This window comes from Tetranychus urticae, chromosome 1, assembly GCF_039701765.1.
Source record: "Tetranychus urticae isolate SD_2017Ah chromosome 1, NJAU_TeUrti_SD_1.0, whole genome shotgun sequence".
In the NCBI taxonomy this organism is placed as follows: Eukaryota; Metazoa; Arthropoda; class Arachnida; order Trombidiformes; family Tetranychidae; genus Tetranychus; species Tetranychus urticae.
This window is the reverse complement of record NC_142958.1, coordinates 29,882,120-29,893,363: the sequence shown is the minus strand read 5'-3', so window position 1 is coordinate 29,893,363 and position 11,244 is coordinate 29,882,120. Positions and strand designations below refer to the sequence as shown.

The window sequence follows — 11,244 nt, the reverse complement described above, 5'->3', positions numbered from 1 at the left end:
GATAAACAAAGAAAAAAACTAACTCTAAATGTATTTAACACGTTGTATGTAATTAGTGAGGCACACAGAGTAAAGTCAATTGATGATGGAAGGAAACCTTTTGCTACCATCATCGTCATCGTCATCATCACCATTAACTCGGTCGTCTTCGTCATCTTCTTCACCCTTCACTTGTTCACCATTACAAGCTCCAAATGATCATGTAATTTGCACCAGTGTGATATGGTTGTGCTAAAGTTTTTCCCAGTGTTTGGTTAAATAATCTTGAATATATCTCCAATCAACAGCCAACATCACAGCAACCATAGTTTGTTTAACAAGGCAAAATCTCTTTTTATCTAGTCTCACCAGTTTCATTTGTCTTTACAGTGTCTCTCTCCATAATAACATGATTTATCGTTAAAGTTGTTGCCATTTATGAGTGATTAACATTATTAAAACCAACCCGGAGTTGCCTTCAATATGATTTTAATTACCACCAGTTGTCATTAATACCATTTGTTAACCAGTAAAACCTAACAAAAAAAGGTATAAATAGTTAAATGAGAATCAAATAAGACACTACAAAAAACAAGGATAAATTTGGAGACGAAAAAAAAACGTGTTTACTTACATTCTCTGTGTAGTGTGTTATGCTGATGATGACGATTTGATTGATCCTGGTGAATTGGTGTTGACAATTGTTAACCCTCAACGTGTAAACTATTATAATCAAAGTGAATTAAACAAAAAGTAGAAAAAAATTAAATTAAAAATTACACAAAAAGCCTAATAAACCAGAAGTGAATAGAGCAAAGTTTAAGATGGCGACTCTCGAAAGACCTTATTAGTCAATGAAGGAGTTAAACAAAGGAAAGCATAAATGACATAAAGTTAACCAGATTTATGCTTTGTATACCTAATAGTGCTCTTTATGCTTCTAATCGCCGGCTCTTCAGCCTCATGACAACAACCATTAATGTATCTCATTTAATTGTTTAATATATATCCTTTACTCAGTCAATTTTAATCAGCTTAATTTTTATCTCTTCACAACATTCAATCATCAATCTAAATTGTGTAATAATTGTTCCCATTATATCGTTGAAAACAAATGTTTTAATTATTGTGTACTTTCCAATCATCTTTACCAATTGTTACCAAAAAGCTAACCAGAAAACAAAAAGCAAAACCAAAACAAATGCTATGTCTGTTATGCATTACAAAGCAAAAAGCTTCAACCCAAAGTAATATATCCATGTTAACGTTTTAATTTAATTTTATTGCTGTTAATTGTTTTAATTTAAACATTTTAAGTTATTTCTCAAGTTTTTCATTTATCATAATTTATTGTTGCTTGTATCAACATATTATTTTACAAGCTTGCAACAACCAAAACAAAGCAAAAACGCAAATCATATCAACAAATAATCAAAAACAATGCTCAAAAGAGTCAATTCACATTTCAAAGTTCGTAAACCCAATTTCCTAGAGGTTGGATTAACTCCGGTAAGATGTCAATTTAACCATTCCATATTAAACCATGATAATGATGAAAATGTTGATGATCCTAAAATACAAATGACATGTTACATGATTACATACAGAAAAAAAATTGATGATTGATTTGCTGATGTTGCAGTAGCCAGTTTTATCAACTGGTTACTTCCAATTACCATCAGCCTAGTCATCATGATCATCCTTCTCATCAAAATTATGAATTACCTTGATTTAATGTAATATTTTTCATGAAATGACTAAAAAGCATAAATTGGTATATAATTAAATGATCTGTAAATCATCCTTTAAGACCAATTATTGGATGAGAAAAGCAAAAAAACAAAACCCTTTCATTAGAAGCGCCTTGTCTCAATTGAAGCGCAATTTATAAATTTCAATTGTAACACTTTTACATTTACAAATTATCTATGGCTATCAATCTAAATGGTTTACCATTGAAATTATTAGCATTACTTAAGTGGCATTGATCGACTATTAAAAACAGGTTATCATGTCCCTTCAATATCCAATAATGAATATATCATTTTGCAATTTACCTTTCAAATGATTGATCATTTTTATCCCTATCATTTGTAACCTTTCATCATCGTCATCATCCTAGTAGTCATCATGTTTCTATGTTTACCTTTTGCTATTCACCTGTTGATTGTAAACAAATTAGATTACAAACAAAAAGCTGAAAACAGCACAAAAAAAGGCCACAAGTAAATACTCTTAAATGACTATTTAGTTTTCATTGTCTTAGTTACTTGAAATAACTATTGTTATGTTCAAGTTGGGTTGATTAAAATGACTAGATTAATAGGTTAATTGAAAAGGTAGAGAGTAAACAATTATTAAAAAACCATTAACAAGTCTAATACTTGTAACTGCTAATATCAAAGGGATAATCAACATTTTCAAATATTTTGATTATTGATTATTTCATTTGTCTATTGATTTAAGATTAAAAATTTACTTCAACAATTTAAATTGCTATTCATGGTCAATAGAGTCAATTTTACTGTAAACCCGATTCCTTTAGTTACATGTATTTTTCAAGCTCTTCAAGCTTTAACCGTTTTTTGAAGTCAATTGATTGATTTGTTAATTTTAATTTTGATTTCTTGTTCTTAGGCTCATCGAAGTAAGAGTTTAACTCAAATTGATTGTCTTGAACCTCCACCGTCTCAAAGGTTGATGAAAGGTGATGGACTTGGTGCAAGCGGTGTCAATATTAGCAACACTCCTGGATCGGGTTCAACTGGTACAGTGTCTGGTGCTGGTGGAGTAAGTGATAGTCAACAACAGCAACATCACCAGAAAAGGTCGCCATCAAAATGTGACTCTTCACCTGAATCAGGGGCTACACTTTTAAGTGATCTTCATTATTCAAGTGATCGCCTTGTTGTTCCAAGTTATCATCATGCCTCTTCATTGGGCCTTGATGAGGAAGATACGACTTTATCGCGTTTTAAAAACGTTTCCCAACAACAACATCATCCCCAACAACAGCAACAACAACACCATCATCAACAACAATCTTCACAACAACAACATCAACATCATCCTCAACTTCATCATCATCATTCTTCATCCTCAATGGTAAGCCTCCATTTATCATACCTTGCATAATGAATTGTAATGAACCAGACATCTGGTTGAGTACCAATAAATGTCCCTTTTTTAAAGGTAAACCCAAAGTGAAACCCAAAATTTATTTGGATCTAATCAACTTAGAGCATCAAATTTACTCTCAATTTAATAGTTTAGATGCTGTCTATCTCATGTTAAGTAACTCAATGATTTACCATTAAACTTTCAACTTTGTTTATCAACGCAATTCACTGTAGTTTGAAAATTTACCTCAATGATTAACTGCAAGATCAAATTAGCTTTCCTTTCCTCTCAATGAATCTCGGTATGTTTTTAATTATCACAAAAGGTTTTCCCATGAAATTGATAGGGAAATGGAAGAAAACATTTCACCAAAGTTGACCTAGAAAAAGGATGAGGAAAAAAGCAATATCGTTTGAACAATTGGTTGAAATTTTGATAATATCGATGAGAATCTAATTTAGTGAACATTAAATTACACATTAACCAACCAGATTATGCAGTGATGTGTTTCCAACTAGGTTACACATTAAAAGCCTTCAAAGGTGCTTTGTCATAAAAACATGAATAATGTTTAGAGTTGGAAATTAAAATTATAATAAAATCAACTTTAACCATCAACATTGTGATAATCAGATCAGTCTCTCTATAATGCAAAGCTAATGATCCAAATAAACTTTGGGTTTACCTTTGAGCCTAATGAACATTTAAACCCAATTTTATATTAACATGTTAAAGAGTCGATCACTTTCCAGCTGACAGTTGAAACATTTACTATCATGTGTTGTGATGATGAGGCAGATGAACATTTCAAGACAATGACATGATTATTGTGAATCCGTGATATTAATTGCTTGTGACACATTAAATAGAACAGTGTTTAAGAAAATAAAATATGTCATTCATTTGTCTTTTTCCTGGTCCATCTTGATCATCATCATCTTCACCTTTTCATCTTTTACTCTGTGTATCATCAAAGGTTAATCAAAGGTACAAACCTGGCAATAAACGGCAATCCACTTTGAATGAGCATTTTGTTCATCAATCAACTGTTAACCAAATTGATGACAATTTAATTTGATTGAAATGTTTTGCGTTTATTATTGTTTTCCCTTTCAATCCCTTTACACTATTTAATCTCAATTTTTTCGTTGATACCAACAATTTAACTCAATTGTAGATCGTTTGATTATCCACAAAGAAGAAGATGAAATAATGATTCTGTTGAAACAAGAAAAATGCTCAACAGAAACAATCATCGCTGGATAAATGTTAAATGTTAAACCAAGCTTATCATTTAATGTTATACCAGTTTTACCCAAAATGACAACAATCATGTTTAATTTGTTTCCATTTTGGTGACATCAAACTTGAATAATCATGAAACTGTTTCACCCAGACAACAGGCTTTCAAAAATTGAATGAAAAACAAAGTTCAATATCATTGTCAATGTCAATCCTGGAAGCACACCAAAAAAAACTAATCAATTTTAATCAACATCAGTTAACCTTTTAACCAAATTTTCCCATTGACCAATGTGAATATTGAAACATTGAATGAACCCAATCTTTATCATAACCATGAAACGTTTGAAAAGCAATTGAATAAACATTCGCTTCAATGGAAACAAGTTCAACATTTTGTATTCAATTGTTGTTTTGTTTTTTCTTGTCCTTTCAAAACTCCCAGTAAAGGCCACTTTTTCACTCCACTTGTGTTCACTGAATTTGTGTAACTTGAAAGATTTTATATACTTCTTGTCACTGAGTAAATTTTTCATTCCTTATCTCAGGGAAAATGACGATTCAAATGCAAGTTTTCATCGAGGATAAAATGGAAACTTTTAAACTCAATATTTATATCAAAATTTGTCTCACTGTTTTTGTTTGATAGGTAAAATTGATGTTGAACATGATGATAAATGTGAACACTTTTTTTCCTCTTCTCATGTAATTCAGTTATTGCTATTCAAAAGTTTATTTCTTTTTTTGCTTCCTTTTCTTTATTCATAAATCAAGATGATGAAAATGTATAAGATGATGAGGAACCATCAATCATTCATAGCATGCTATTAATCTTGAGATTGTCATAATTACATGAAAATGTGTCCAACATTTGATGAACAACAACAAAAATAAAAGTAAAGTAAAAACAAAACATTTTCATGTTTCCACCAATCATCAAATGTTCACAATTTGTATCAACATTATCATGCTACTGAATGTTAAATGGTTACATTTTAATTGTCAACAATTACTGTCTTGAAGGTTGTTCATTTGATTGATTGTTTCAATCGTCTTTTAAATCAACATTTCATTTAATATTAAAATCAATTTTTCATTTCAACATAATTGCCCTTTGAGATTACTTTTCATAAATGATCTGAAACTGTTTCGCCAACGTCTTCATCATCACTCACAATATCAAAACTCAATTCACTTTTTACACCGAATCATTGTTTCAAATGATTTATCAATTTGTGAGATGGAATTTTCGTTCAGACAAAACTTAATAACAACCAGATATGATATTGATTATGATGGAGTAGTTGATGAAGTTTACCATGTTATTGATTTGAATAACATTTTCTGTTTTCTTTGCATTTGTGAAAATAAAATGCAAAAAAATGTTTAACACAAGCTGTTGATTGAGAGTAAGTTTAAGTTGATAAAAAACCTGAAAATCCATTATTATCATCTGAGTATCATATCAAGTTGAACTATTAGCTGAGTCTATCAGGGAATGGAAACAGCAGGAAGTTAAATTTTGAAAATAATGTGAAAGTGAATAACGTTTGATGAGTTGTAATGAAAAGGGAAGGAAAGCTGAAAATTGAAATGCAGAAAAAAAGTGTTTCATATTATTAAATATCCATCCATATGATAACAGTTAATTAAAAGATGACACCAAATTAAACTGGTAATGGTTTACCTTGATGAACAGTTTAAACCGCAATTTAACTCAACAATTTAACATCGGTTGAGACACTTTTTAAAGCATCTTTTAAAGCAAATCAAGAGCCACTTTTGGGTTATCCAATTGATCCTCAACATTCTGGTTGTTTGGATTAAACCTTTTGTGACTGTTTTTTGGTGAAAATGTTTAGAATTGAAATTTGCTTTTTTATCAAAAGTTGAAACTTGATAGATTGTTTCATGGAATTGAATTAATCCAATGATTTTGCTCGACAAAACCACTTTAACAGACATACTTTACAATATAACTCAAGGCAAGTTTTTGGGTTTAACCAAAACCAAGAAGAAAAAATTGTTTCATATTTTTCAATATTTTTTGTAAGTAAAATATTCATCAAAATTCATCAAAATTCAATGTTTCTTTTTCTCTCTCTACTTTCATTTCATTTGTTTCGTCTCGTTGGATATTGATTTACTTTGCAAATACGTTTTTTAACCTTTTCAAATGGTCTCACGAGATTTGTGTCAAATTTTGGCTTTGCTTTACTGTTATTGCCATAATTAACGCCAATTGAATCAAATTAATGTAATATTGTAATTAGTAATTTGATATTTTTCCCTGTTAATCATGAGTCTATGGATGAATGGGGGAAAAGATGATAAGCTTTTGCAGTGTGTTAAATATTTGCATCTGTTCATACTTGTGAAAGAAAGTGAAATATGAGATTTTACCTTCAATTATTTGTGACTTTATTTCATTTGAATTTCAGTTTTAGTTTTCATTCCCATTGGAGTTATCAAGATTTTATTGTTAAGTGATAAATTTTCACAATTTAACTCTTCATTTTGAGTGTGTGTGTTAGGTGTTCAGATTGTAAAATAGTTAACTGGCATCAATTATTCATTCAATTTTCAATAATGTAAAGGTTAACTTAACAAGATGATTTGTTATTTATGAGGAAAAGCATTCACAAGGCGTCGAAAAAAGTGCAATCATTTGATATTTATTTTTATTGTTTGATATTATTTGTTGTTGTTGATCATATCAATTGATAAATGGTTCAATATTTGATGAATATATTTATGTAAATAACATTCATCTTTAATCTCTATATTGCATCTTGAAAATTTCAGCTCAATAAAGAGCATTATAGCTTTTAAATTGCTTTCCAACGATAAACATCATTATTGTTCACCTCTTAATTGTTCAATAAAACAGGACAAATGTGAAGATGTGATGAAACTCATTCAGGATCGTATCAGATGACATGAAACTATGAAATGTTTCAGTCTTTGGTTATTCAGTAATGCTAATCAAAGCCATAAGTTGAATATGGACCAAGAATCGGTTTTGTGTTATCATTGGGTTTAAAGCAATGAATATGAACAATAAGCCAATATTGAGTTAAATCTAGAAATTTGTTTTCTAAATTGCAACTGAATGACTCTGATTTCAAGTCAACTAATAAGTGGAGCTTGTGAAATGAACGATTGGTTTCGATATCTGAAAATTTTACTTTGATTGAAATGCGATTTTTACAATTCTAGTCGATATGTTCAACTGTCTTTATTGCATTAAAGCAATTCAAATTTGATGAAAATTCCCATTGAAGTGTCAATTGTTTCTTGAATTTTCACTTTTTTTCAAATCAACTTTGGGCTTGACTTTTATTAACTGTATTTAGATTGATTGAAAATGGTAAGAATCAAACTGAGATCTAAATCTGCCACTGATTGCGATTTTAGATTTATATTCAATACTTTTCCAACTTTCATCTTAGCCACGTTTCAACGTTAAATGAGCAATTTTTATTGTAAAGCATATTGAACATGACAGACACTGAAAGTCCAATTGTAACCCTTTAAATGGGTCTTACAATGAGTCGATCAATTGAATGTGACACTATGAGGGAAACAAAAATCAATATTAATTTCTTACATTCGCCTATTTTTCTTGGTTCCCTTCAACTTTCAATTGTTATTCAATATGTTTCCCATTCAACTGTTTCTCCAGTGTCTGATAAAGCAAGATTGATAACCGGAAATATTGGACAATTTGATTGATTGTTTCCAATGATTATTATTAATTTATCCATAGTCTTATTGGCCCTTGATTGGCCTGAAAAAGCAAAATCAAATGATAACAGAAAGCGATCAAGTTGACCAAAAATAAGCAAAACAATTTTCTCACCTCAACAATTAAAACCAGACTCGGTCCACATTAAACACAATTTTTGACAATAAAAGCTCAACATGAAAGTGATTTTTTCAAAGAAATGAAAAAATTGTAAAAAATATCTTTATATTTGACGATCTGAACAACAAAAAATGTATATAAATATAAATCAAAAGTGGAAACAACAGGAAAAACATTTCACTGATAATGCACTAAAAGTAGTTACAAGAGATGAATGATTCAAGTTAAAAAGCAAGCAAAAAATTGGTGACATTTAAAGTGATAACAACTTTAGGATCCATTTTTGTTCACTGGCCAAACTTGGACCTTTGAAGAGGCCAAAATTTATGGATCTAGTGAGTCAACTGAATGACCATGATGAGGTTTGAATTTAAGTGTCCAAGTTGACTGAGATTGAGAAGAAAGTGTCTCTTTATCCCAAACCTTTTCTAGTTTAACCTTTTTTTTATCACTTTTATTGGCATCTTTGTGTGCCTTTAAAGCCATTCAGTTTACCTTGAGTTTGATGTTATTAAAAACCATTATGACCAGTTGAAAGAAGACCATGAAAAGTTGAAATGATGAAGAAAAATATGGCCAATATACACTTGAATTGGACAACTGGAACAAAAGTTATACAATGGTTGCCACTCTGTGGTCACTTTGGGTTCAACTTTTTTGTTTGTCCCAAAAATTTCAACTTTTCATTTTCACTTCTTCTTAATAATGGGAACAAAAGTGAACAATGAAAAGATATTTGAGTGAAAAAAAAGACTGACGATAAGTGATTCTTTTGTTTGGAAACGATAATGATTTTTGAGGCAAAATAAAGTTATCTCATGAAACTGAGCTTTTCATTCTGGGATTGACAAGTTTTTACTCTTAGTCGTCAATTTCATTTCAATTGTTTTCATATTGATAATAGAAATATTATTCATGATTGAGAAGCTTTTGTTCATTTTTTTTCTTGTATTTATTGAATTTCAGTTTATATCTTCTTTCCATGATACATTATCAAGAGAAATTTGTACTGAATTCCAATGAATTTTTGAAACTGCAAAATGAAATGCTCTTCTTTTTATATCTTAATTTGAATTAAAATTGTAAAATTGCTAGGAGATGAGTTTTGTTTTGTGTGGCAAAATGCAATTGCTTGTGGGTTTTGATATCAGATTATCAAGACAATCGGAATGACTGGGAGTTTTTGTTATTGTCAAAGTATTTTTGTCTTCTTTTCTTGTGAACTTTTCTTTTGATAGAAAGTTGTAAATTGTCGTCATTCCCTGTCATTGATATGCATATAAAAGGGAATAGTTTTTTCTTCTTCTTCTTCTGTTTGTCAGTTTAGTTGTTCATTTTGATTGTAGTGAAATGAGTAAAAATAAGACATGAAGATAGGGAGAATGAAAGAAGAGAATAATTAAATTGGTTTCTATCCAAATGGTTAATTGCTCACCCATGGATTGACATTAGCAATTAGTGTTTAAAGAATGAACATTATATAGCAACAGGAATTAAAGGAATGGGCAGGGAATGATGATGATAATGATGTTATAATAGTGAGGCAAGATGATGAAAAGATTTGGAAGACAACAGCAGAAAAAAATGAATACTAACTTGTGTATTAGAAATGATTATGTCAAATTTAATTATTTTTACTTGGATGAGAGCAACATTGCGTGAGAATGGTTCCGGATGATATGGATGAGAAGATGAAAATTAAGGAAGAAATCAGAATTGTTCAGTAAAAGGATGATGAAAGTAAAGTTTACGGAGAAATGTCTTCATCTATGTTACATTCACTGGGACGAGCAACTTTGATGGGTTGAGAGATGACTCTTTGCTTAACCATTGACAGTGAAAAATGCGGTAAAAGTATTGAGTTTTCAACGAGTCAATGACTCGACTAAATGCTGTATTTGATCGGTCGATGGTTGACTTGTTAGGTTGAGAGATTCATAACATTTAGCCTGACAGTGAACACTGATCAAGTTGATTAAGATAATCTTTTCATGCGTAAAATACCCAATCTTTACATTAAAAGTGATGCTATGATGTTGACTCTGTTAGGTTGAGGTATTCCTTGCTCTTGGCCTAAGCAAACTTGGATGAAGACTTGGTTAGGTAATTATGATAAGGTTAATTATGGAAATGTTTATCAAGTTAATTTAATTAAAATTAGTTAATTTTGTTGTTGAAAATGATGTTGATTTGATTATCGATTGGGGAAAGGTTTAATTTCTGAGAATCACTTTTTTTCACTTCTTAATCAAAATTTGTGTTCACTCTATTTTGGGCTTACTTTTTGCTTCTTCTGGTTCAATGTCAGATGAACAAAATATTGCCAAAATGAATAATAAAGAAGAGGCAAAAGATTATTATATAAGAATCATCTTATTGCATGGTTGAACATTTCAATGCTATCATTATTATTCCTCTTCTCATGAAGTAAAGAAAAAATTTGATGCATTTTTCAATCTCTAGACTTGAAAATCTTCATTTTATAGTTAATGATTGTTTCTTATACCATTTTTTATTTGTTATTTTATAGATATTTTTGTTAGATGCATTTAACGTCATCAAAATAATTCTGGTGTTAACATATTTCGATTTAATATCTTACAACTCTTCAACCCTTTTCCCTCATATTTATACTTGGTTTCATTATCCAAAGATATTCCGTTTCTGATACAGTTTAACATTCAACTTATCCAACCATTGATTAACATGTTAATATAAGATTTTTTCATTCAAAATTACGATGAAAATTTTTTTCTAACTTTTCCCTTTTACCTTTCATTTCAGCTATCACATCATGATAATTTAACATCGAGCCTTGATCAATACAAACCTGAAGATGTAATTTTATCCCGAGGATTTCAATCAACAGGGTAAGTCATTTCAAGATTCAGTTGTCAATGAATTTAATTTCACCTCAATCTTGTTAATATCCAAGTGTCGAGTTAATGAAAAAAGTGTTTAAAAAGGGTTCCTTAAACTATAAGCTAATTCAAGTGTTATAACATTGTCATCATCTTATTAAGAGTCTAGTTAAT

The 11,244-nt window shown here is 30.0% G+C and overlaps 1 protein-coding gene and 1 long non-coding RNA gene across 4 annotated transcripts in view; one reads left to right on the top strand and one right to left on the bottom strand.

The window, feature by feature from the left end:
• The window catches only part of LOC107361773 (uncharacterized), a 45,397-nt gene that overhangs the window by 12,611 nt on the left and 21,542 nt on the right, over positions 1-11,244 (top strand). For 2 of the 3 annotated variants that reach the window (XM_025160707.2, XM_089269938.1), the window contains 2 exons: positions 2,617-3,084; positions 10,994-11,079. In XM_025160707.2, the coding sequence (XP_025016475.1) occupies positions 2,617-3,084; positions 10,994-11,079 (554 nt within the window). Of the gene's footprint in view, positions 1-780; positions 1,489-2,616; positions 3,085-10,993; positions 11,080-11,244 lie in introns of those variants that run through there. The other variant, XM_015928675.3, reaches the window with a different exon arrangement.
• On the bottom strand, positions 3-754 carry LOC149094935 (uncharacterized). The gene is made up of 2 exons (XR_016200329.1): positions 614-754; positions 3-515 (listed from the first exon to the last, which is right to left on the bottom strand). It is a non-coding gene; the product is annotated as an uncharacterized LOC149094935 (long non-coding RNA).